At 42.4% G+C, this 25,640-nt stretch overlaps 1 protein-coding gene across 8 annotated transcripts in view; it reads right to left on the bottom strand.

Annotated features, from left to right (window-relative positions):
* The window catches only part of SEMA3D (semaphorin 3D), a 199,514-nt gene that overhangs the window by 12,364 nt on the left and 161,510 nt on the right, over positions 1-25,640 (bottom strand). For all 8 annotated transcript variants that reach the window (XM_050936855.1, XM_050936852.1, XM_050936859.1 and 5 more), the window contains 6 exons: positions 24,383-24,605; positions 18,950-19,038; positions 17,038-17,079; positions 15,336-15,493; positions 12,849-12,913; positions 10,598-10,737 (listed from right to left, as the gene is read on the bottom strand). In XM_050936855.1, coding sequence (XP_050792812.1) covers positions 10,598-10,737; positions 12,849-12,913; positions 15,336-15,493; positions 17,038-17,079; positions 18,950-19,038; positions 24,383-24,605 — 717 coding nt within the window. The remainder of the gene's footprint in view (positions 1-10,597; positions 10,738-12,848; positions 12,914-15,335; positions 15,494-17,037; positions 17,080-18,949; positions 19,039-24,382; positions 24,606-25,640) is intronic.

Raw genomic sequence — 25,640 nt, 5'->3', positions numbered from 1 at the left:
CAGAAGAGATAACGCAATAAGAGACAAGTGGCTCGAACCACTGCTGAGCCCAGGTAAAGGAGTTTCAAAGAGGAATCCTGTGGCTCCCTGGCCCCATAGTTTAGAGCAGATTGAGGGCTGTTCTACACTATGTCCCAGCTGCAATATCCTCCAAAGAGCTGTTTGTCAGCTAGGATCCACCAGAGCACAGCTTGCTCTGCCACATCTCTGATTCTGGAGGCAGAGGGCCGGCTACATTGGCTTAGGGTGACCAGTCATCCTGATATTATCAGGACTATCCTGATATTAGGGGCTCTGTCTTATATATGCAACTATACCCAGGAGTGAAAGTAATTTATAGGATTTACCGGTACTGCCGGAGTCCTGGGGGCGTGGCCTCATCCGGAGGGAGCGTGGCCTCATCCGGAAGAGGCGTGGCCTCTCAAGATTTAAAGGCCCTGGGGAACCAGCTGTGGCTGGGAGACCCAAAGCCTTTAAATCAACCAGGGGCTTGCAGCTGCAGAGGTGGCTGGGAGCCCCCCAGGGCTCAGGGGCAAATTAAAAGGCCCAGGGCTCTGGCCGCCAGGGGGAACACCGAGCTTTGCAGGGCTGTGGCAGGGATTTAAAGGGCCCATAGCTCATGCCACTGAGGGGAGCCCCGAGCCCTTTAAATCTCGACCCCATCCCTGCTGCTGGAGCTGCCGCCGGGATTTAAAGGGCTCTGGGCTGTCTGCAGCCGCGGGCAGCCCAGAGCGCTTTCATTCCTCCCCATGGAAGTTGATGCGGTCCCACATGGTGTACTGGCTCTTGCCGGTACGCTGGACCGGACCGGACCGGCTTACTTTCACCTCTGACTATACCTCTCTGCAAAAAAGTGTCTCGATTTTTCATACTTGCTATCTGGTCACCGTACATTGGCTACATGTCAGACTTCCTATAGTAAGGGAATCTGCAGCTGGCTGTTTAAGCTGGCTGTACACTGGTTCAAAGGAACCAAGGTGGGGCTCAGCCTGTTGTCAGGTAAAAGGAAGGACAGAGCTATGGAGGCTCTTGAAGAATCTAGAATTAGAAAAGAGCTGTTGGGTCACTTAGTTCATCTCCGTACTAATTATTACCATACAGTATTTGTAATACAGTAGCCTTCATGTGCAGTTTGACTCTAGGATGGAGCCCCTAGGATGAAGCCAGGCTGTTTTCAGTGGTGGTAGACGACAGAACAAGGAGCAATAGTCTCAAGTTTCAGTGGGGAAGGTCTAGGTTGGATATTAGGAAACACTATTTCACCAGGAAGGTGATAAAACACTGGAATGAGTTATCTAGGGAGGTGGTGGAATCTTCATCCTTGGGGGTTTTTAAGGTCAGGCTTGACAAAGCCCTGGCTGGGATGATTTAGTTGCTGTTGGTCCTGCTTTGAGCAGGGGATTGGACTAGCTGACCTCCTGAGGTCTCTTCCAACCCTGATAATCTATGATTCTATTCTATGATACAGTTCTGTTCACAGTATAGTTATAAATGTGCTAAAGGCTGAGGTTCAGATCACTGTTCCTGAGAGCCCACACCACAGGCTAACCAATATTAAAGTGGTTGTGTCTTAATCCTAATCCATCTCTATTTTTATTTTTAATGAATAAGATTCTTATTCAACATCCCATTTATATCTTAGTTATTCATTTACGGAGATTGTCACCTCCTCCTTTTGTATGGCTTCATTATTAATTCCTTTCTCATTCTCTGACAGGATGAAATTATGGCTCTGATTTCACACATATTGAGCCACACTTCATTATTGTTTTCCCTCAACTTTTCTTTTTTGGTATCCTGTTTATGTTGTTTTACCCATAGGTTCAGAACTCTTCCTGTCTTTCCTCTCTACTTTCCCCCCCACAGGACTCTGGAGTTTCATAAACACCTGGCATTTCATTACTTGGTAGTAGATCTATAACCTTTCACTTGAATGCTTAATTTGTTCTTTAGTTCCTGACCTGCAGATGTAAAACATGTTTTATTAAATTTTGAGTATAGTGAAAAGTCTGATTACATAGGAGATATCGTTTTAGTTCTATCATATGTGGTTTCATTATTTTTCAGCATATCATAACCAATCATTCTGCTGGAGCTATAACGAGTTCTTTAGCAATTCAGAAGACCAAAGATACCAATTCAATAATGTGATTAACTTTAAGCAGGTATTTTAAGATGAACATATGAATAAGTGTTTTGTTGAATCAGAGCCAAAATTGTGAGCCACAGAAATTAAGCAGCTGATTATCAACATTTGTCCATGTAACTTTTCTGGTGTCGTGTAGTTGCTTTGATTCAGCTTGCAAATAGGTTGCAGTGTGCATGCTATATCTTCTCAATGACAAGGTAGCAGAGTTGGACAGCATTCTGTATATTATTTCAGCAACTTTTAAATAGTTTTTTATCATTGATATAAAATATTAAATAAAATGTGCAGAGCACAGATAGAGAAAATGCCCGGCAAATGAATAACAGGTTCATTTATATTAACTGCTTGTTTTTTACAGCATGAATTTAGCAATGGGAGGAAACACAGATTGCCATGAGGTGGCAAATCTTGAAAGCGTAAGATAGTAAAGAGGAAAGGATTCAAAAGTGGCATGGCATCAGGTTAGGTCAACATCTTTTGTCCTTTGTCAATGGTGTGTTTAGATGGCTCCCTCATTACAAATGATTCACGTCAACTTTTTCACAGATGAAACATTGCACCTGTGTGTGAGAAGATAGTGGTTTCAAAGCCTGCCTTCCCTCATTAAACAAAATGTGAAAAAGCACTAGATGTAAAGCTGAGCTAACCATGGGTTAGATTACTCCTGGGGGAATTCTGAGCCACTGCACAATGCAGAGTTTCGCAGAAATTAATGTTGTGTGCACAGAATTTCCTCTTTTCCCCAATGGAAATGGGCTGCAGAACTGCTGGCCACCACGGGGGGCCCAGCTCGCAACTAGAAGATACTGCAGAGGGAGTGGGAGAAGGAGTTGCACGGTTCTTGGCAGGTTCCCTGAAGGAAGGAGGCAGAGTGCAGGAAACTCCATGCAAGCCCAGGACCCAATATCAGTCTGTTTCTCCCTCTGGATCCCTAGACTATGGGGAGAAGTGGGTGTGAGTGTCTAGGCTGGGAGCAGCCATGGTTGGGCTCTGCGGGGGAGGGGTGCATCTGAGTCAGAGGGGGGCCCTGCAGCTGAGCTCTGGGAGGTACAGGGTGTGAGTGTCTGGGCTGGGGAGGGCCCCATGGCTGGGGTCTGGGGAAGAAGGGGATGTGAGTGTCTGAATCCTTGACTGGGCTCGGGGGGGGAGAGGGCAGAGAAGCAGGAACTTGTCTGTTGTAAAGGTTTCTTTAACTCTACTCCTGGGGGAATTTGTGTATGTGTCTGTATTGCTACAGACATACTTGCTGACAGGTATTTTGAAATAAATGACCAAATAATTGAAACTGGCATGATTATATAGTGCAGGGATTGGCAACCTTTGGCACATGGCCTGTCAGGGAAATCCACTGATGGGCCAGATGGTTGGTTTGCCTGCAGCGTCCGTAGATTCGGCCGATCACAGTGCCCACTGGCCGCAGTTTGCCGTTCCAGGCCTATGGGCCGAGGAATATGCTGGCTGCTGCTTCCCACAGCCCCCTTTGGCCTGGAACGGTGAACCAGTGGGAGCTGTGATCAGCTGAACCTGTGGATGCTGCAGGTAAACAAACCATACCAGCCCACCACTGGATTTCCCTGAAGGGCTGCGTGCTAAAGGTTGCCGATCCCTGATATAGTGTTATTTTGACAAATAGAATTTGCAGAATTTTAAAATATTGTGTGCAGAATTTTGAAATTTTTGGTGCAGAATTACCCCAGTAGTATTAGATGCAACTGCTGAACAAAGAAAGAGTGGAAGAAAGAAAAATAAGGAGCGTTTACTGAGAAGTCTACTTGGACTTCATTATTAGTGGCCTATATCATCATTCCATTGAGAAGATGGATCTTTTTTATGATGTTCCACGTTGTTAGTATTACCCTTGGAAAAATAATAATTGAATTCAAACATTGCTGTAGAGAGAATTTTTTTACAACTCTTTTTTTTAAATTTGAATGTAATAAAAAATATAAAGGAAAAATGAAGAATGTGTTGGGGACATACAGAGAGACAAGATGAGTGAAATACTATCTTTTATTGGACCAAATTCTGTTAGTGAGAGAGACAAGCTTTTGAGCTTAGACAGAGCTCTTCTTCGGGTTTTGTGGACATAATGTCATTATTTAGGGAGAGACATCAGTCACACTATAGTTAAGGTTGAAGCTAACTTCCCATTAGAAGGATAATTTTTAAATTCTCACCCTACATTTACCCAGACCAAATCAATCTCCCTGAAAATCCACATGAATATATCTCAGCTCAGGATATAAATTTTTTTTTAATTGTGGAAAAAAATAATGGCCTGATTTAAGGACTTCATGGAATTAAAAAAACAAACAAACAATCCATCACCACCACCCAATTGGTTAAAGTAAAGTAAAAGAATCAATGGTCAACAAACTGAAACAGATAAACCTTTAAAGCATAAGTTGACATTGCTGTCAACACCAGGGGATTTCCCCAAGAAAGCATATCACACCACCAACTTGCAGTTGATTTGCTTTTTACTGTATTTTCAATTAAATTCAACAAGTTAGTCAATAACTGTTTAACATTGCATTCCATCCCTGCCAGGCTATGTGCATTTCAGTCCAGGGTTCCAACTAGTCACCATTCAATTGGCTTCCAAGACAAAACTCCCTTCTCAAAGAACCAGACCTGAAACAGGATGGTGTATTCTTAAATCTTTACATGATAATAAGGTCTATGCCCATAACCAATGTTCTCTACCAAACTTAGCCCTCTTCTCCATTCTTTTTTCATCTGATTCTTGGGTTTGGGGTTGAAGAGTCACAGAATCTATCTACAATCACCACCAGAAACTCATGCCCATGAAGTCGTGGTCAAAGAAAATAGGCTGTAATCACACAAAAATCATCAGCCACTGACTAAACCAACAGAGACCAATGTCTCATGCACCAATTCACCACCAAAAATATCAACACCACAAAACAGACATCACTGCCAGATGCAACTGAAGCCCAATCCCTCCAACCTGTGTAAAATGGACCATGGGAAAAAAATGCCTCCCTGTCTCCAATAGGATGACCACAGCAATAGAGTTCAGTGTCCTACCAGACACATGCCTTTCAAAGAGGATTACCAACCAGGCTGGCTAGCCCAATCCATGGCCAACATCAGCCAGTGAACATAGGGTGGGACAGTGGGAAAGAGTGAGCTGCTAATGAAGAAGCCAAAATATGCTGAGGCTCCCCAGTGGGTTATCTTCCATCGCCCACACCATACAAGGAGTTAAACCATATCAATGAATAGGTCGTCATTTCAAAACAGAGGGCTTGCTATGTCCCATGGAAAGGATGGGAAGGAATAGCGCAGTGGTTTGAGCATTAGCCTGCTAAACCTAGGGTTGTGAGTTCAATCCTTGAGGGGACTATTTGGGGATTAGTCCTGCTTTGAGCAGGGGGTTGGACTACATGATCTCCTGAGGTCCCTTCCAACCCTAGTGATCTATGGAAAGGGACATGCTTGGCAAACCTGCAGCCACAGGAGACTCTGGATCAAGCTAGCCAAATATTTTTAAAAAACCATAGGAGGTCAATGTTAATAGCTTTGCAGGGAACACTGGATTTGCTTTTTCTGGCCCTGACACCTATTATGTACATAACACAACACACAGGAATTTAGAAAGGAATAAACAAACAGCCGAGCTTAAGCTGCAGGAAATTCAGCACATTAAAGCTTTACGAACAAATGATGTACAGGCTTTTTTATTAATGCAAGTCACAAAAATGTTCTCCCACAAATCAGTGACTAACCTTCCAAATATGGGAATAAACATGATCAATTGCGTGAGCAACACTAAATACAAAAGCACCAGATAATTGACTCACGACCCACCAAACCGCAGGGAAACGCACTCTCCCTGGCAGCAGAATGACCTGGTGACAGCTCCTGTACCATAGGAGATCCTGTCCCCTCCCATAAGCCATTCTGACTGGAAGTAGGATTCTAAACCATGACCTTAAAACTGAAATGCAGGAGACATCCTGCTGGGCCAAAGGCTCCCAATCTAGTCTGGATTTTGCCCTTTCTCTCCCCTGAGGAAGCTGTATTGCAAGTCATGGACAAAGCGTAGCCATCTATTTGTAATGTGAGGTTTAAAGATCTGCTGAAACATTCCAGCTACACCACTGTAACTAAAAGTCTGAAACTTAAGTTCCAGGTGCACTGAGTCATTTGCAAAGCATGGTATCGTCATCACAATAAGTTATACCTTTAAGACATGCACTACAATAACATACAGTGTTATTAGAGAAATATAATGCAGGAAAAGAGAGCAGAATATAGAACTGTAACAGGAAAAGTTATGGTAGGGTATTGACTGAGCAAAGATCAGGCTACATGTTAAATACAACTACGTTATTTCTGTTACATATGGTGTTTTAGTCAAAGTAAAGTGCATTAAAAACCCTCAGCTTAATATCGCTCTATCTTTGGATTTTCTATAGAGGCCATCTGTGTGGTATCCAACACTGAGGGAAAATTTTCAAACATGGGTGCCCAAAGCTAGACCATCTCAATAAAAAGAACCTGTGGTTCAGAGATGCCAAACACCAACAGGAGTAGGCAGTGCTCAGCATCTCTTAAAATTGGGCTGATTTATTTAGGTGGCTACACACTAATTTACTTTGGTACCCACTTTGAAAATGCAGCTTTATTAATTTTTTCTTTATCTTTAAAAATAACGGAAGAAAGAACAGCATTGTAGTTTTATTGGTCCCAGGATACTAGCAAGATAAGGTGGATAGGTAGTATCTTTTATTGGACCAATTTTGATTGGTTCAAGACTATTTTCAAGCTTATATAGAGCTCTCGTCAACAGAGGTTGGTTCAATAAAAAATATTTCCTCACCCACCTTGTTTCTCTAAAAGGAAGAACATTTTTTTTGTATTGAAATGCACCATCAGGATGGTTCTGAAAAGGGAAATGGTGGTTTATTTATGACAACAAAAACTAGATTGGGTCAAAATACTAGACATAGGAATAAGCATTTACCAGCAAGGATGGAGATGAGCTAATAGGTCTATCCCGTCTCTAATTGCTATGATCTTGAAAGTGAAAAAGGACTCTGGCTCGGGACTTTGGTGGGAGAAAAAGTATAAGAAAAAAAATCCAGATCATGAGCTCCAGCATCTATTTTATCAAAGATCAAACATCATGCGTACAGTTCCATGGATATCTTGATTATCACTACAAAAGTTTTTTTTCTCCTGCTGACAATTGTTCATCTTAATTAATTAGCCTCCTAGAGTTGGTAGGGGAACTCCCACCTTTTCATGTTCTCTGTATGTATATATATCTCCTCACTATATGTTCCATTATATGCATCCGATGAAGTGGGTAGTAGCCCACGAAAGCTTATGCTCAAATAAATTTGTTAGTCTCTAAGGTGCCACAAGTACTCCTGTTCTTTTTGTGGATACAGACTAACACGGCTGTGGCTCTGAAGCATGTGATAAGAAACTCTTTTCTTGCAGTTGACATTCATAACACAGAAAATCCATCTGGAGAGTTTTCTTCTAAATGAGCCCAGTGGTTAATATGGCATTTTATCAAAGCTTTACTTTTTTTCATATAAATATTTCAGATTTCTTACACAGTGCAAGCCTACTAAATGTTGTGAAAGGCTGCTAATGTGTGCTGGGTGCATATTAGAGATGCAAATGCCATAAAACATATGCATACATCCCCTTATGCCCTTCACACCAGATCCTTGACTCAACTTCTCAAACCAGCTGTTGAATCCGATGATGTAGGGGAGTCCCTGGGTAGCATAAAACCCCATGGCTGGACTCTACACTGTGTTCTCATGGCCTGGCTTAGGAAATGTGGCCAGAGCATGCTGGCATATTGGCTATTTGTGGCTATTACAAGTTGGTGAAAGTTTGCCCAGCCCTTAGCCTGCTCTAATGTAGCCAAAGGTCAGTTTGGCCTTAAACCAGCTCCACGATCAAGTGAGTTGGAAAGGTGATTTAAAGCCACCTTTGTTCTGCTCACCATCAGCGGCACCGATTGAGTCTTTGATTTCTAACAAAATCTGAGTTTTTTCCAACTGGGTTGCACAAAACTCAGGTAGGAAAACTAGTCTTATTAAAACATCAGACAGAGCCAGGAGTTTCAACTCCTGATTTAGCTACAGGAATGAACCCACGGAACCCACCAACCCTGTTGTATCTCAATTTCCCAACATGAAAAATGAAGATGAAAATGCTTAACCAACTTTGCAAAACACTTTCAGATCTAAGAGGATTAAACATTATCTTTATTAAATATATCTTTTTCAGATGTAATATTAGATTAATTAACATTTATAAATCCTTTTGAGAACCTTGGTTAGGTATTACAGAGGTGAAAGGTTGTTTTTATAATGACTGTGGCTCATCTAAGCACTAATCAAAGTTTCCCGTTCTGGAACACTCTAGAGCATGTGCCTAACTTTAAGCATGTGCTTAAATCCCTTTTAAAACAACAGGACTTAAATAATTGCTCAATTGTTTTCATAAACAATGTAATCATATATATAAGTGCTTTTCTGAAGTGCACCCCTAGTGAGGTAAGGAATACAGCTTCTTGAGCAAGAGAGTCAAAGATAAAACAATTAGGACAAGAATTACAATATTTCTGGAGTGATTAATATAGGTCTTCCAAGCCGTGCGTAGTACAGTTTTCAGTTTAGCCACTTGTGTTTATTAGTGTTTTTAGCCATTCTCCAGACATACCAGCAGGCCTGCTGATGAGAATATAGTATAATTTTTCAAGTATGTGGTATTGATGGATGTCAAAGATAGTGTTTTAAAACACTATAACTTTACCTAAGGCTTTAAACCTGGGGCATGAGATGGTGAAGTTCACTTTGCCAAGCTTGAGAGTGTAGGGGTTGGTACAACAGAAGTACCCCAAAGCCAGGGCCTGCAGACAGTCCTGTTCCTCCAGCTCATGTGGTGGAAAAGCAGCTGCAGCCTGAGCTACTTGCAGATAAAATAGATTATCTGACTTCCAAGGTTAGCACCCGCCACTACTCTCCATGTCCCACTACTGTTGTCCTAGCCCTCATGTGGCCTCCCACATGGCGACTTTCCTCAAAGAGCCCAGATAGTGATCAGGGTCCTCTGCAACCTGATACAGGGCTATAACCTCACAAAAATCAGCCACAGCTGGAATTTCCTGTCCCTTAGAAAGAAAGAGAGAAATCTTGCCACCACAGTCAATGGGAGAGTTGCAAGTGCCCACAATCAATGGAGGCTGAACCATAAACCATGGTGCATATTTAATAGTTCCTACAAGACTCTGATATTTAAACTCTGCTTGAGCTTGAAAGAAAAACAATTAAATCTGGTTTAGATCCAAAGGCATAACTAACTAAAGACTGGGATGAACATTGAACAATAAAGCTCAGGCTGGTCGAAGGCTTTAGATATCTCCCCCTTTTCACTACCACTACAGTTGTGATGACTACACAAGTGGTAGGGAGTGGCCTGAGATGGAAAATGGCTTTTATGAGGGCAAAAGTGATTCTCTGTGAGGGGTCCTTAGGTTTGAAAGTCAGTCCAAACCAGTCCCAATGTGTTGACCTTCAGGATATGCTCTAATGCCCATTGGTTTTTCACTAGCTGTGAGAGGACTCCGTGGGAAATTATAAAGATTGTAAGGCAGGAGACATTTTTGGTGCTAGTCCTAGATGACAGAATTAACTCCCCCCGGAATAGGGTGACCAAATGTCCATATTTTATACGGACAGTCCTGATTTTTGGGTCTTTTTCTTATATAGGCTCCTGATTTTTCACACTTGCTGTCTGGTCACCCTACCCAGGAACTAAGGACCACTGGAAACAACCCCACTTTCAACTTCAAGTGCAAGTGGCACTTCTTCCTCCTTCCTTCTCCAACTTAACACAGAGCAGCACAAACGTTTAAAAAAATCAGAAACCCAACACAATCCTAATAAAAAACACTCCATTGTACATACAATTCTTCTCCTAGGGACAGGAGCAGAGAAAGAATCAACTTCATATGAGAGATGTTCATCACCACACTTAATTGGAAGGTTCACAGATACTAGGGTGATGAGGATGATATGGAAACTTATAGAGGACAGAAGATTCTGAATGTGGCTTTGGTGCTGAGTTATTCCATGTGTTAATTATCGGGGGAAAAAGTGTTACTGGAGTAGTCTGTCTTTTTAAAATGCACCCAAGAGTACTTAGAGCAAAGGTTGGGGTGTTGTTTTTTTTTTTAATGAGTAGAATAAATAAAATAAATCTGCCTGTAGTACAGTGCAAATGGCCTCTCTCCCACCCTCTCTGTGCCCCAAATGGTGATACCAGAATGCTACATGATACCTCAGGTGAAGCAAGGAAAAGGAAAACATCTACTAATCCCAGTAACTCCTGCCTTCGAATACTCAGCTGAATTCTCCACCGAGGAAGCTTGCCTTGATGCCTATAACTTACCTCTTCTCGGTGTTCTTCTCCAGAGCGTTGAATATACCACCTAATCGAGGCTTGCTGGGACTTAGGAATGCATTCCAGAAAAGTTGAATTAAATTCAATGCCAAAAATCACCTTTTCATCAGTAGTTTCATGACTAAAGCCTGGAAAGCAAACATGGAACCGAAGATTACTGATTTTTAAAGCAATAGGAAAATAGACTGATTCAGAACAGATGCTACAGGAACAAGTGAATTATAAAATAAGAAAAAGGAAACTTAACTTTTAGCTTAAAATCTAACAGCTAGGATTTAGAGGTGGCTGCTAACTTTTCCTCCAGTGCAACTTTTTTTTTAGAGCAGTTAATAAAATCTGTACCACTGACTTACTTATGTTTAAAGAGAGACAGTCACTGCTGGTGAATTAGCTATTTTACCTATATTTTTCCTCTGCTCCATCCTCTGTGCACCCAGTGGAGACTGAGCAGAGTAGAGTCGCAGTAGCCGTAAGTGCTGGTTGTAGTTCCACCAATTCTGAGAGCCACTAGGGACAGTTTTAGCACCCTGCATACTTTAGAACAGTCTCAAAGCTATCTGAAATCACTCCCTTTTAGGGCCATCTACTAGGCAGTTACTACTGAAGCTCGGTGTGTTCCAGATAGGGCACTGAACTAGAAGTAAGGATACTTGGTTTCTTCTCTTGACTCTGTCAGTGACCTTGGAAAAGTCACTCCACCTCTCTGTGCCTTTGTTTCCCCTCCCAGCCTTTGTCTGTCTTGTTTATTTGGATTGCAAGATCTTCAGAGCAAGGATTGCCTTTTGTACTCTGTTGGTGCAGTGTCTACCACAATAGGGACCCTGTTGCAATTGGGGTTTGTAGATGCTATCATCATATAATTATTATCTATTATTAATACTTATTATGATTAATCTGCCAAGGGCTGGAAGTGGGGTTGCACAAGGCCATCTGAACCTGTTTTACAGCACCAGGGGAAATACCCACCTTGCTGCTAAAGCTAGCCATACATTCCATTTTTGCCACCATATTGGGGCTCAGGATTGAGTTCATATTAGTGAAACATCTAAGTAATTTTGTATTTGTTCATCAAAGACAGTAACTTCAATAACCATTTCTCTACAAACAGATACCTGACTGCAGCAGTCGGGATGGCATCCCTACAGTAACCCTAAGCTCTGTGGCATATCTCAGATACCACTATGTAGTAATTGTGGAGTGAATCATGAGAGTGTACTTCCAGCCCCTTTGAAATCAATGGGAGTTTGGCTATTAACTTTAATGGAACTGGGATTTCACTCTGACTTTTTAATGATCCCTGCAGAATAAAAGCACAGTGAGAGTCCAGTATATCGTGCAACAGACTGGTCTTTGATCTCATGGCAGACAGCCCTAATTTTTGCTGTGAAATACGCTGAGTTCTGCAGTAGGCTTCCAGCACCAAAATGACATGAAAATAATCAAAGATCGATCAAAGGTAGCAGCTTCTATTAGCTCAAAAATTAAACTCAGCAATACTACCAATACTGTTGTGACTGGGCTGTTCATTTTAATAACTGAATGTAAAAACCCCAGACTAACTTAAACTTCAGTTTTGAAAGCTTTTCTTTTCTTTTACGCTGCCACAGAAATTGCAGGGTAACCACAGAATGTATCATTGACAGTACACTATGTAAGTGAATTGCAGCAGTTGCCAAGGGAGTGAGCCAGACTGTTTGGCAGCTGGGAGAGGGGGATTTCTTGTTGAGGGAAGGGGAAGCTCATGTTAATAGGGGGAGTGTTTAAGTAGCTGCACAGAGGGGGAACTGGAGGGTTTGTCAGCTGGAACAGGGTTTGGGACTTATTAGGGGAGGAAAAAGGAGCATTTCCTGCTTCCTCAAAGTTTTTCTTACTTGGATTTCTGTCCAGTTACTCTGCAAAGGAGCAGAGGACCTGGCATCTCACTCATGATGGGTTATGGGGTATTCACATCAATTGTCTTATTTCTCCCCTGATGCGGGTTTCTGCTGGTGTCTCTCTTGCATGGAGTGGGGGATGGGGGAGAAGGAGTTGTTGTTTTCGCCATTTGCTTCTTTTAAGTTCCCATGGCTCAGTGACTCTAACTGCTGGATGAGGGCTGAATGGAGAGAATTTGAGGATTCTAACTGCCTGGGCATTAGCTACCCAGATATCTGCAGAGGCCTAGTTCCAAAGTGCATAATAAACAGACAGACATACTGACTGTACACATCTTGTTGGAGGAAGAGGTGCAAATACTTACTTTCTTCCACATCCCAGCACTGAGCGACTGGGTCTCCATATTTGACATCTTGCCTCCTGGCTCGCCTACAATAAAAGCATTAAAATTTGTAACACTTGAGGCATAATTGCTGGAATTCAGTAACAAAATGCAGGGGAGCTCGACAGATGTGGGACCGCAGCACTCCTGCCCTATCGTTGGCAATTACAGCCCTAAGTAAATCCAGCCTCGCTCTCAAGTGGCATTTGGCACAGAGAGATTTGTATAAATGGCACGAAGAGACAGGCCGGTGATTTAAGAAAATCACTGTGGGGAGACAGATCTGCCTAGAAGAGGGTGAGGGCAATCCAGTGGCAGACAGCTTCAAAATCAGCTATAGATGCTCTGCCAGATCCAAAGGCAGAACAGATGTTGTAATCTGGTGGGCCAGATCATCTATGGAAACCATCAGAACTCTCAACACCCTACATCATGTAAACCTATGAGTTTCAACAGACCACATTCCTGATGCAATTCAAGGCCAACACAGTGTAATGTCAGCTACTGAATTTTCTAAAACAAGCAATGCTGGAAAAGCGTAGGTGCGGCTTCAGATGGAACAGTTTTGAGAACAGCAGCTAAAGAGTTTGGGGAACTTTATGTAAAGATGAACAGAGCAGGGGATTGGGAGTCAAGATTCCTGGATTCTTTTCCCAGTTCCGCTATTTAACTTGCTTAGTGATCTTTGGGCGAATTACTTAAGCTCTCTGTCACTGTTTTTAGGTTTAATTAAAACAATATTGATAATACTTAGCTCTTTTCGTCCGTAGATCTCAAGAAGATAAATCTAATTATTTTCATTCTTCAGATAGGGAAACTGAGGCATAAAGAGGCAAAGTGACTGCCTCGAGGACACACTACGAGCCAGTGTCAGAGATGGCAATAGGCCCTTACTAGTGAAAAGCACAGCAATGTCGAAGTGGAAGAGCTGGCTCCTGATGCTGATTTGTCCATTTGGAGAAGAGACTTAAATATGCTGGGAACACAGTGTGCCAGGTTGCTGGACCGAGCTAAAGGAAAATATGCAAGTAACTGACCTATGGAAGATGCACAAAGCAAAACACCAATCCCTTCTTCTGGAGCCTTGCACCCACGAAGCTTTGACCTATCCACCAAGCCAGGGAGCTCTATAAATAAATGAGCCCTCATTCTCTGTCTCCGCATGCAGTGGAAAGAAAGCACTGCAGCCTGCAGCAACCTCATGGGGCATAACTTGTCCATTGAATTTTAGCTTTTATATTTCTCTTCTCATTTACATTTCTCTGAATTTTATTCTAGTTCACTTTAGCTTAGGGGAGAATATACATGGTTGCACCATGAATGATAGAACAACCCACAACTAATTAACTACAATCGCTCATTTAATCATTTAGGCCCAGTACTGCAGTCCTTAAAGAAGCAAAACTCTCATCACAGACAGCAACCATTGGCCTTTATTGTAAGCTGAGCTGGGCAACATTTTTCAGATGATTAGTTTATATGACAAAAAATGCAGTTTCAGCCCAAAAATCTTCGTGCGTGTGTGTGTGTAATTTTTTGTAATTTTCTGATTCAAACCAAATTTTGTTTCATTTTTCTGGAACTGCCAGCAAACCAAAAAATCAGTTATTCATTCCAATTGTTAGGACTGCCCACAGGACAGTTTCATCGAAGGCGTGGAAGCGGAGGCTGAGGAGAAGCCTTGAAATAGTGGCATGAACTGAGAAATTCTGGCTGACCCAGTCAGAATGCTAGTAGGGGGAGCTAGTGCCAACTCAGTAACTCTAATAGCCTTCTAAAGTACAGCACGAAATCCCTCCATCTCAGGGAGAGTTCAGATATGGCTCCTGTGGTCCTTTCTCTTTTGGGAGGCTGGTGCTGCAGCTGGTATTAGCCCAGCAAAGCACTTGTGTAACCTATACCAACACACTATGGCTCTCTGTTCTTCGCTAGTCTATGGATAGAGGTTTGTAAACTCTAAAGCACTTGAGCCATGAGACCTGTGTCTTTTAGCTCAGACAGCAGCAGCTCATCCATTCAGTTCCTGCTGCTAGCGACCCACCTAGGGGTATCGAGTGGGAGTCACACACCCCATTGTGATTGTGCCTGGCTCCCGTGCAGAGGCACAAGTACGGGAGACTCCTTGAATCACTTCCCTCCTTTGCACACTCATGCAGAGCCAGACACAATTTAGCCCTTAGCCTCATAACTTGGTATCTTAGAGCATGTAGCATAACAATAAATATGGTGATCTTGTTACGTTAGATGCCCTAGCGCAATTATCACTATTCACAGTAAAGTGCTGCACTGTTTTCATAGCACTCCCAGCAAAACATGGACAAAGTTATGTCTACAATTTATCTAAAAAACATGCTGAAAAATTGCAATTTATTTTTGCTGGCCTAGAAACTCAGTGGGAACCTCTGAAGCCCTTAATGTAAGGTATATGAGTGGGTGGATTTTCCATAGGAACTCTCTATATATTCTTACCTTTTAGAAGTTGGTGCATATCTGGAACACGAGTTTCCATCCCAAGCGCAGTATGGGTCTCTGGCAAGGCAGCAGTCTGCACAAGCCTTCCCATACGTGTGACATCTGTGCAGGGAGAGCTGAACCAATCCATCTTTTGAACCAATGTACAATTGTTGCTGCAAATCAGGCAAGGCGAATGAATTAGAAGCATTCTTCAAGCAATTATTTTAAATGTTCTCTTTCTCGCTACCACCCTCACAATCATTCAATCTTAGCCCAGATTGTATTGAATGAGAGAGAATTTCACATTCATTGTAAAATGTTTCTCAGGGCACTGTGTGCACTGGACAGTCTCCATCCATTGCAGATGACGTGGAACCGGAAGGACAAGTATCTAAAACCCTGGTAGGATGTTGGCATGAATTTACAATATCAAAAATCAGCAGCAATCCACAATAAAAGTAATTTTACTAATAATTTGATAGAGGAAGACAGGTCTTGATTTTAATCTCAACAGTCATGGGGCTCATTTCTGGTTTATGTCTAATGTTCCTAAAAGCTCATGCTTCAGGGTTTCAGACGGTCACCTGCACAGGTCAGGAAGAGATTTTTCCCCTTCCAATGTATTTTTTTAATCTCCTTCCTCTGAAGCATCAGGGATGGCCCTGGCTGGAGATGGGATATTGGATAGGGTGGGCCATGGTTTTGAGGTGACATTGAGCATTCTCTCTCTCAGGTGCTTGGCTGGCTGATTCTTGCTCAAAGGATCTAACTGATTGTCACATGCAAGGTTGCAAAGGCATTTTTGCCGAGGTCAGATTGGCAGTGACCTTGGAGATTTTTGTCTTTCTCTGCAGCATGTAAGTGCAGGTCACTTGATAGGATTACCTGAGTATATCTCACCTAATCATTTCCCTGCCATTGCAGGGACCTCAGGTACTGTGCACCTTGGTCTCTCACCTACTCTCTGCTGTAGCACATAACAGTTCAGTTTCTTGTGGGCTGTAATACTTGGTTCTAATTTCAGTTGTTGGGTTCAGTGTGCGGGTCCTAGGTGGTGTTGGTGGCCTGTAGCATACAGGAGGTCAGACTAGATGGTTTGGTGGTCCCTTTGGTTTAAACTATGACACTGACCTGGAATTCGGGATATCTGGATGACCTCGGGCAAATAACTTTCCCTCTCTGTGCCTCAGTTCGGTATTTAAAATGGGGAATAATAATACTTCCTTTCTCCCACCTTTTGTGACTTGTGCAGTTAGACTGTAAACTCATGGATTGGGGACTGCCTCTTACTATGTATATGTATAGTGACTGGCACTGTGGGGCCTTGTTCCCTATTTGAGATCTCTAGTTGTGCTGCTTGTAATACCGATACTATAACCAATAATAAAATAATAATAATGTCTTGATGAATTAATGGATAATACAGAGTCAAATTTTTGTTGTATGTGGAAAATATGTGTGTTAACTTAATTCACAAATCCCACATCCATATGACTAAGGATTTGTATCCATGAGTATCCATGTGCATACAAACTACTATTTGCAAGCAAATGTCAATTTTCCAGGCAAATTAGTTCACACTATACTTTCCAGATGCAGCTTGAGTGGCAGCCTTTGACAATTTGGCCAACAAGTAACAGATGTCACCAGCAAAGCAACAAGCTAAATGCTCAAAATACCAAACTATTCATGTGAATTAAACAAGTGTGTGAATTACCTGCTTCAGGGACATCTCCATAGTTGAGATAAATGTTGGATGCTGAAACATTAAAGAATGAATGTCAGTGTACCTGTTCATTGACATTTGCTTCTGTCTTTAATAGAAAAGATGACATATCTTAACACCTGCTGAACAACAAAATCAATAAAACTACAGATCAATTTAATTGGTTTATCCAGATGTGAAAAAAATATCAGCAATAAGGAAATACCTGCTTCCAGAAATAAATGCCAGCACATATTTTCTGCTACCTGCCAGTACATGATTTCTGTCCAGGAAGATTGTAATTCACCCTGCACAGAGGACCAGCACCAGATCTAAAAACTCCATTTAAGCACTATTCTGAAGGCTTAAATGGGACTTCAGGTGTGCACAGGTTGCTCCTCTGCACCAAGGGTGAATTTTACCTCTAGTGAAGTCAGTGAATGTTGTGCCAATGACTGTAGTAAGAACAGGATGGTCCTGGTATATTATTTATGCTCTATCACATAATGGAACATCTAAGTCTATTGTTTAATTTTGATGTGGCTTTAGGAATAAGGAATGGTTTGCAGCTGCTCTTTCCTCTTCAATTTTCCATATTAAAAAAAAATGTAGAGGTAACATTTATAAAAGAGAGGAATGTCTGTTAAGCAAACCCCAAACCTTTTAATGTTAAATATGATATGGCATGTTTGCCCTCGACGTTATGTTATAAGAATGTAGCAAATTGGTGTACATACTGAAACTCCTGATTACTTGGCAGACAGTCGAGCAATCTTGGTATTTTTAAAGAAATATTTATAATTGGTGTTCATAGCAGTGGAAAGAGGACACTGAGAGCCTTTAAATCAAGAGGATTCTCATCCTATAGATGATTATTAAAAGGCACATAGAGAGAGTAACTCAGTAATATTAGTTTTACAGAGCCCGTACTAGTGCTCGGTGAACTCACTGTGTCTGATTTCAAACTCATTTGATCATTGTGAATTAGAAAGATCGACTACGACCCCACTGTTCTTTGGCTTGCACTGCACTTAGGAGAGAATCTATGAAAAAAGGGCAGATGGTGGGGAGAAAGGAAAACACTAACGAAACAGTAAGGTGAAAAATGAAGTAGAGTTGGATGCAATGAAAAGGGAACAGCAAGAGACTGCCAAAAAGGAGGAGAGAGAAACACTGGAATGAAAAAATAAATCAGCAGGCACATTCTTTTCTGCATTACACTGGTGTAAATCCAAATCAACTCAACTGCCATCAACAGAGTTAATCAGGATTTATGTCAGTGTAATAGAGAGCAGAATTTAGCCCAGGATATATACCATTTATAGGCAACTCACTGGAGCTGGCCTGACTCTCTCTGACATTCTACCTGCATTGCCAACCCCAAGCACACAAAAACCTTGAATCAGGCTCCAGAATAAACCCACCCCAAAACAAAACAAATCAAGAGATTGATTTAAAAATCATTAGACTTTAAACAATCGCAGATATTTCGTTCATTTTATTTGCCTTGTGTTTTTTGTTTGTTTTGTTTTTAACCTTGATCGTTCGTGTTTCAAGGTTTGCTCCACAACCATGAGGGTTGAAAACATTTTTTAAGTGATAACAGGGATTGTAGGACTCCAGAAGCTGAGGCCTTAAGAAAAACACTAAAAATCAAGCAGTGTTGGTGAGACAGCTGAGAAAACTGTGAGTTGGCAGCAGTGTTCTACATAAAAGACTTCCTAGGAGCTTGAAAATTGATGTTCTTTTTGATTCAATCATCTTTGGAAACCAAAGGATCTCAATGTTAAAAATAAAATAAGTTTGTGAACTTGCACTAGTTCTGAGAAATGAATTGCTTCAGAGGTTGAACTCCACAAGGCTTAAAACGCCCCTAAACTATTCTCTGATGCTGTTCAAACACTCAGTGGCTGTTAAAGCTTACCTTGAAAATCTGCAGCTCTTCCAGGACTACCTCCTCCATAGTCCACTTCTCCTTTGTAATACTCACAACTTTCAGTACCGTTCCTGTGTCTGAAACAAAGGTATGTACAATGCTTGTGTTTTAGTATTTAAGTACAGTTCTGTTTCTAACTGACTTCATATTGACTCCCCTTCCCATTCTTTTTCTAAGTGATGCGCTAAACTTCAGTTATAAAGAAGATAAAAACACAGATCATGCTTAATGTAGCCAGGAATTTGCTTTCTAAATACATCTATCCATCCCAGGTACTTCTATGGCCCCCATCACTATAATGTCTGTGTAACTCACAATTTTTAATGTATTTAACCTCAGACTACTCTGTGACACAGTGCTATTAGCCCCATTTTACAGACAGGGAACTGAAGCACAGCAAGATAGCTCAGTGGTTTGAGCATTGACCTGCTAAACCCAGGGTTGTGAGCTCAGTCCTTGAGAGGGCGACATAGGGATCTGGGGGAAAATTAGTACTTGGTCCTGCTAGCGAAGGCAGGGGGGCTGGACTCAAGGACCTTTCAGGGTCCTTTCCAGCTCTCTGAGATAGATATATCTGCATAAGACTTGCCCAGTCTCACAACAGAAATTTGTGGGGGAAGCAAGGAATTGAACTAAGGTCTATGGAGTCCCACTCAAGTGCCTTAGCTACTGGATCGTCCTTCTTTTTCTGTAAGAATGTATCTATTTAAACAGTTTTAGGGACTTTAAAGAGCCTAAAGATCTTTGCTGAACAGGGGGTCTTAGTGACTACCTGCGCAGTGTGGTGTGATCAGACTTAAAATGGAATCAAAGTGCTTTTAAAATTACTCTAAACAGTTGTTTAAGATCCCAAAGCATTAAGGGTAGGGTCCTCACACATGCTGAAGCCCAAATGTGGGACGTGTCATGTGACACTGACCCAAAGTCTGGGATACAGAAATGTTACTCATGCAAGAGATTTAAATTGCAACGGGAGCCCTTATTTTAATGTAAATGACTCTCTGGATCACCTCAGCTCCACGATTCTATATTTCTGAAGTAAATAAATTCCAGCCATAGTAGTGAAGGGACACCAAAGCTGTGTGGCATTTACGTATTTAGGATTGCAATGAGTGACGCCCTTGAAAATGAAGCCCAGTTGAGAGGTGTGCCTGAACAAGGCCCTTTGCAACACACATCCCACTCGGCCCGAACAGGGGGCTCATGAGCTGCATAAAGCCCTGTGTATGGGTTGCATGTTTTCCTGACAGAATACGGTGCATATAGGGAGGCAGGTTGGAAGTCTAGTGAACTGAGTATTGGACTGAGCGTTAGACATGCTGGAGTTCTAACCCCACCTCTGTCATTGACTCACTGAGTGGCTTTCAGAAACTTTGTGCCTCAGTTTTCTGACATCAGCAGAAATTACAATGCCTCCCTACCTCAAAGGGACGATAAAATTAATTGACATTTGCAAATCCCTATTAAAGATATCAGGCTTGATCATCTCCAGGGACTCCTCAGTGCTGTACATTCCAGTTGGTGGAGTCACAGCATTGCAAGGGAGCTAGCCATCTCTGCCCCCAAACCACATAGACTGGTGAAGGGAAATGGCCTGGATGTCTGGAAGAAGCAAGGCAGGACTGAATCAAGTCCATGCAGTACTAAATATTATGTGTAGTATTAAAACAACAAATACATACATTTTAAAGCAAATTAGGAGACTACAGCTGATGACATCCCTAGCACCTTAAGTGGAAGTTACAAAATGCACTACCTGCCTTCTGTGTTAGTAATGTCCATACTCTTATCTAGGCTTGCATAGATACAAAAGGCTGCAGCTGGAATGTCTATACATAACATGCAGCCTTTCTAAATTCTCTAGCAGCATTGGTTGAACACATTCAAACACAGGGTATGTCTATACTACGGGATTATTCCAACTTTACATAAACCGGTTTTTTAAAACAGATTGTATAAAGTCGAGTGCACGCGGCCACACTAAGCACATTAATTCGGCGGTGTGCATCTATGTACTAAGGCTAGCGTCGATTTCCGGAGCGTTGCACTGTGGGTAGCTATCCCATAGCTATCCCATAGGTCCCGCAGTCTCCTCCACCCATTGGAATTCTGGGTTGAGATCACAATGCATGATGGGGCCAAAACAGTGTCGCGGGTGATTCTGGGTAAATGTCGTCACTCATTCCTTCCTCCGTGAAAGCAACGGCAGACAATCACTTCACGCCCTTTTTCTCTGGATTGCCCTGTCAGATGCCACAGCATGGTAACCATGGAGCCCGTTTAGCCTTTTTTCACTGTCACTATATGTGTACTGGATGCTGCTGACAGACACGCGGTACTGCAGTGCTACACAGCAGCATTCATTTGCCTTTGCAAGGTAGCAGAGACGGTTACCAGCCCTATTGCACTGTCTGCTGCTTTGGAAATTGGCGATGACGGTTACCAGTCATATTGTACCGTCTGCTGCTGTCATGGGTGCTCCTAGCTGGCCTCGCTGAGGTTGGCCGGGGGCGCATGGACAAAAATGGGAATGACTCCCCAGGTCATTCCCTTCTTTATGTTTTGTCTAAAAATAGAGTCAGCCCTGCTTAGAATATGGGGCAAGTCTACTAGAGAACCAGAGAGCACAGCTGCTCCGGGTCAGAGCCCCAGATATCCTGCAGAAATGATGAGCTGCATGCCATTCTAGGGGGTGCCCCTGCAACAACCCCATCCGTTGCTTCCCTCCTCCCACACCCCTCCTGGGCTACCGTGGCAGTTATCCCTTCATTTGTGTGATGAGGTAATAAAGAATACAGGAATAAGAAACACTGACTTTTTAGTGAGATAAAATGAGGAGGCAGCAGCCTCCAGCTGCTATGATAGTCCAGGCAGGACATCTCTATTACTCATTAAAGGGTGGGAGGGGGAAGAGAAGCACAGCCTCCAGGTGCTATGATAGTCCAGGCAGGACATCTCTATTACTCATTAAAGGGTGGGAGGGGGAAGAGAAGCACAGCCTCCCGCTGCTATGATAGTCCAGAATCTCCACTAGACATGAAAGGGGGCGGGGGGAAGAGGAGCTCAGCCTCCAGCTGCTATGATGAGGACGGTTACCAGCCCTATTGCACCATCTGCCAGGACTGAATCTCCAGGACACAAAGCTTAAAGAAGGGAATGACCAGGAGTCATTCCCATTTTTGCCCAGGCGCTCCTGGCCGACCTCACCGAGGCCAGCCAGGAGCACTCACAGGATGACGACGAGGACAGCTATCATTCATTTTGTATCGTACAGTCTGCCACCAAGGAGGGGAGGGGAGAGGATGCTGCTGTTTAGCGCTGCAGCACCTTGTCTACCAGCAGTATCCAGTAGACATATGGTGACACTGAAAAGAGGTGAGAAATGATTTTTTTCCCATTTCTTTGGGCAGGGCTGGTAAATTGACGACATATTCCCTGAACCACTGGCAACAATGTTTTTGACCCTTCAGGCACTGGGAGCTCAGCCAAGAATACAAATGCTTTTCGGAGACTGCAGAAACTGCAGGATAGCTCGAGTTCTCAGTCCCCCCTCCCTCCCTCCATGGCGTCCATTTGACTCTTTGGCTTTCTGTTACAGTTGTCACACAGTACTTTGTTGAGTCCCTGCTGTGGCCTCTGTCTATCATAGCCTGGAGATTTTTTTCAAATGCTTTGGCATTTCGTCTTCTGGAAGGGAGCTCTAATAGAACAGATATGTCTCTCCATACAGCGATCAGATCCAGTATCTCCCGTACGGTCCATGCTGGAGATCTTTTTGGATTTGGGACTGCATGGCCACCCGTGCTGATCAGCGCTCCACGCTGGGCAAGCAGGAAATGTAATTCAAAAGTTTGCAGGGCTTTTCCTGTCTACCTGGCCAGTGCATCTGAGTTCAGATTGCTTTCCAGAGTGCTCATAATGGTGCACTGTGGGATAGCTCCCGGAGGCCAATACCATCGAATTGCGGCCACACTAACCCTAATCCGACATGGCAATACCGATTTCAGCACTACTCCCCTCGTCGGGGAGGAGTACAGAAACTGGTTTTAAGAGCCCTTTATATCGATATAAAGGGATTCGTTTAGTGGACGAGTGCAGGGTTAAATCGGTTTAACGCTGCTAAATTCGGTATAAACGAGTAGTGTAGACCAGGCCATAGTTTAAGCTCCTGATCTTCTGGTGACCAAAACCTCCCCAGTTACTTGGTGTATTTTTATGCACTCATTATATAATCTTTGAAATATTATCTTTCAGCCTGAATATTCACAGGATAGATTTAAAATATAAAATTGAAATAAAATCATATACTTCTGGGGAAAAAAAGAGCTCACTTTTTAACTAAAAGGTGCTGGCGTTGATAATTTTCTTTCTATTCAAATTATGGAGCACCACCTAGAGACTACATGGTACCTAGCCACCTCCCAATCTCGACACTAAAGAAGAATTATGAGGAAGAATTAGATGTCAGTGCTATCTATCAATACCTAAACTAACAGGAGGTTATTGATCTAATATAAGTTCATTTTGTATGATAACCTACTGCAGTACAGGATAGCACAAAACTGAATGCAAATTCTAGAACATGCCAAAACAATATTCCATGTGTTAGGCTGCAAATTTCCCTTTTCTGAATGTATGTTTAATTTTTTCATAACCTTTCAGCATGTGTAATGTATGAATGATTATGTGTGTGCGTCGTGTGTATGCTTCAGATATATATTTTATACCTGAATTGTAGGGGTTTCACAGTATTTGAAAGTGCATGATTACTTTCCTCTTTTCATTGCTGTCAGAAAGACTTCATTCAGCAAGGCAAAGCAATAAAGGTCCTCCAAGATTGGGGCAGTGCTTGTTCCAGGATAGCTAACTGTGCTGTTAGAGCAAGTCACCCTGAAGTTTTTCCTCATGCTAAAATCCCAGTCCATCTTACTCTTCACTCATTGGCTTGAACTGTATGGATGCTGGAAGACACCTCATGACACCCTGTGTGCTAGCAAAATTAGTACTTATGAGAAAGGCTGAGTTGAAAGCCCTGGAGACTTAAGTCCTGCACCTGAGAAATCGATGGCTCTGAAATTCACTCCCTTCCAGTTTTGTCTCAAATAGTCCAAATTTGTTGAACTTCAGGGCATGCTGCAAAATTCATCTATGTGGTAAAGGGGAGGCAGTGTGGCCTACTGGAGTGTGACTTAGGAAACCTAGCTTCTATTCTTGGCTCTGCCACTGGCCTGCTGGGTAATCTCAGACAAGTCACTTCACTGCTCTGTGCCTCAGTTTCCCCATCTGTAAAATGGGAATAATGTTACCTTTTTAGTACATGGAAAGATTTTTGATAGATTAGGACCCCAAATGATCTTCTTTAACCTATTTAGCTTTCCTATGGCATTGCCCTTGAAGAACTACAAGAGCTCTTTAATTTACCTGTGCCTAGGAATATAACATCATACTGCCCATCTTCTGCCATGACATGATCCACCACAATCTGCGTCAGCCTGTAGTCCACATTGATTCTAGTAAATACAGGTCCTCCAGTCACCGGGTAAACTGACTTGTACATCAATGGATGGCGTTTTATAAAACTAATGACATCATCTGGAAAATCTCTGGTAGATTTAATCAACGGGTCATAAGTTTTGCTTGGGCACTGAACACAAGGAAGGGAAAAAGAAGATAAAAAGAGAACATTAAGAAAAAATATTGATTACTTTGAAGTGTTCATTTCTGTGTTAGGAAAACTTATTCACAAACAGTGCAGGGAGATAAATGAATGTTTAGTATAACGGAAAAAATTGTCTCACTCACTTGGAAACAGTGTTTAACATATAAGGTGCTTAGGTTGACCAGATGTCCTGTTTTATAGGGAAAGTCCCGATATTTGGGACTTTTTCTTATATAGGCACCTATTGCCCCCCAGCCCCTGTCCCGATTTTTCACACTTGCTATCTGGCCACCCTAAGGGTGCTACACAGAGCCCACTGAAGTCAGTGGGAGCTGCTGGGTGCTAAGCCCTATTGAAAAACAAACCACTTGTTTACATGCCTAAATACGGAATTAGGAGTGTAACTTTAGACAAACATTGTTTTTAAACCTTGGCTTTTGTGTGTATATTGTAAACCCAAGAGTTCATCCAGAGGGAAAGTAATTTGGCCTAGAATTGGAATAGCTCGTGGTGTTTCAAGTTTTCTAGTCACCAATGCGTGGAAGCACAGTGAGCTGTTCAAAAAGACCATCCAAGAACTCTCTGCATTGGGTTCTTCAGCTTGCCACTTTCCCCCTTGTTTTTCCACTTCCCTCTCCTCTTTTCATTTTTCACGTCCCTTTTATCCTCATTTCTGTTTTTCTCTGCTCCACTGATTTCCTTTAGCTTCTAAAACTCTCTGAAACTTTATCATTTGTTTCCACTAGACCCTTTCCACTTCTCCTCAGTAATAAAAAATTCAGATCCTCGCACTATCACTCTCTTTCCCAAAGGAGATGCAGTTTCTGGTGTCACTTATTCACCTGGCCAACCCAGCAGCCCTTCCTCAGGCAGGCCTTCCACTGATGTCAGTCGGAGTGCAGGTCAGTTGCCAGGTTGGGATTGTAAGGATTGGCAGGTAGTGTTAGTAGGAAGGCTTTGTCTAGCAGGCACTATATGAAACTCAAATAGGGGCTATAGAAATTCAAGCACTCAGACTCT

This window comes from Gopherus flavomarginatus, chromosome 1 (genome assembly GCF_025201925.1).
Source record: "Gopherus flavomarginatus isolate rGopFla2 chromosome 1, rGopFla2.mat.asm, whole genome shotgun sequence".
Classification (NCBI taxonomy): Eukaryota; Metazoa; Chordata; order Testudines; family Testudinidae; genus Gopherus; species Gopherus flavomarginatus.
Note: the sequence above shows the minus strand (reverse complement) of the source record. Positions and strands in the feature narration are given on the sequence as shown.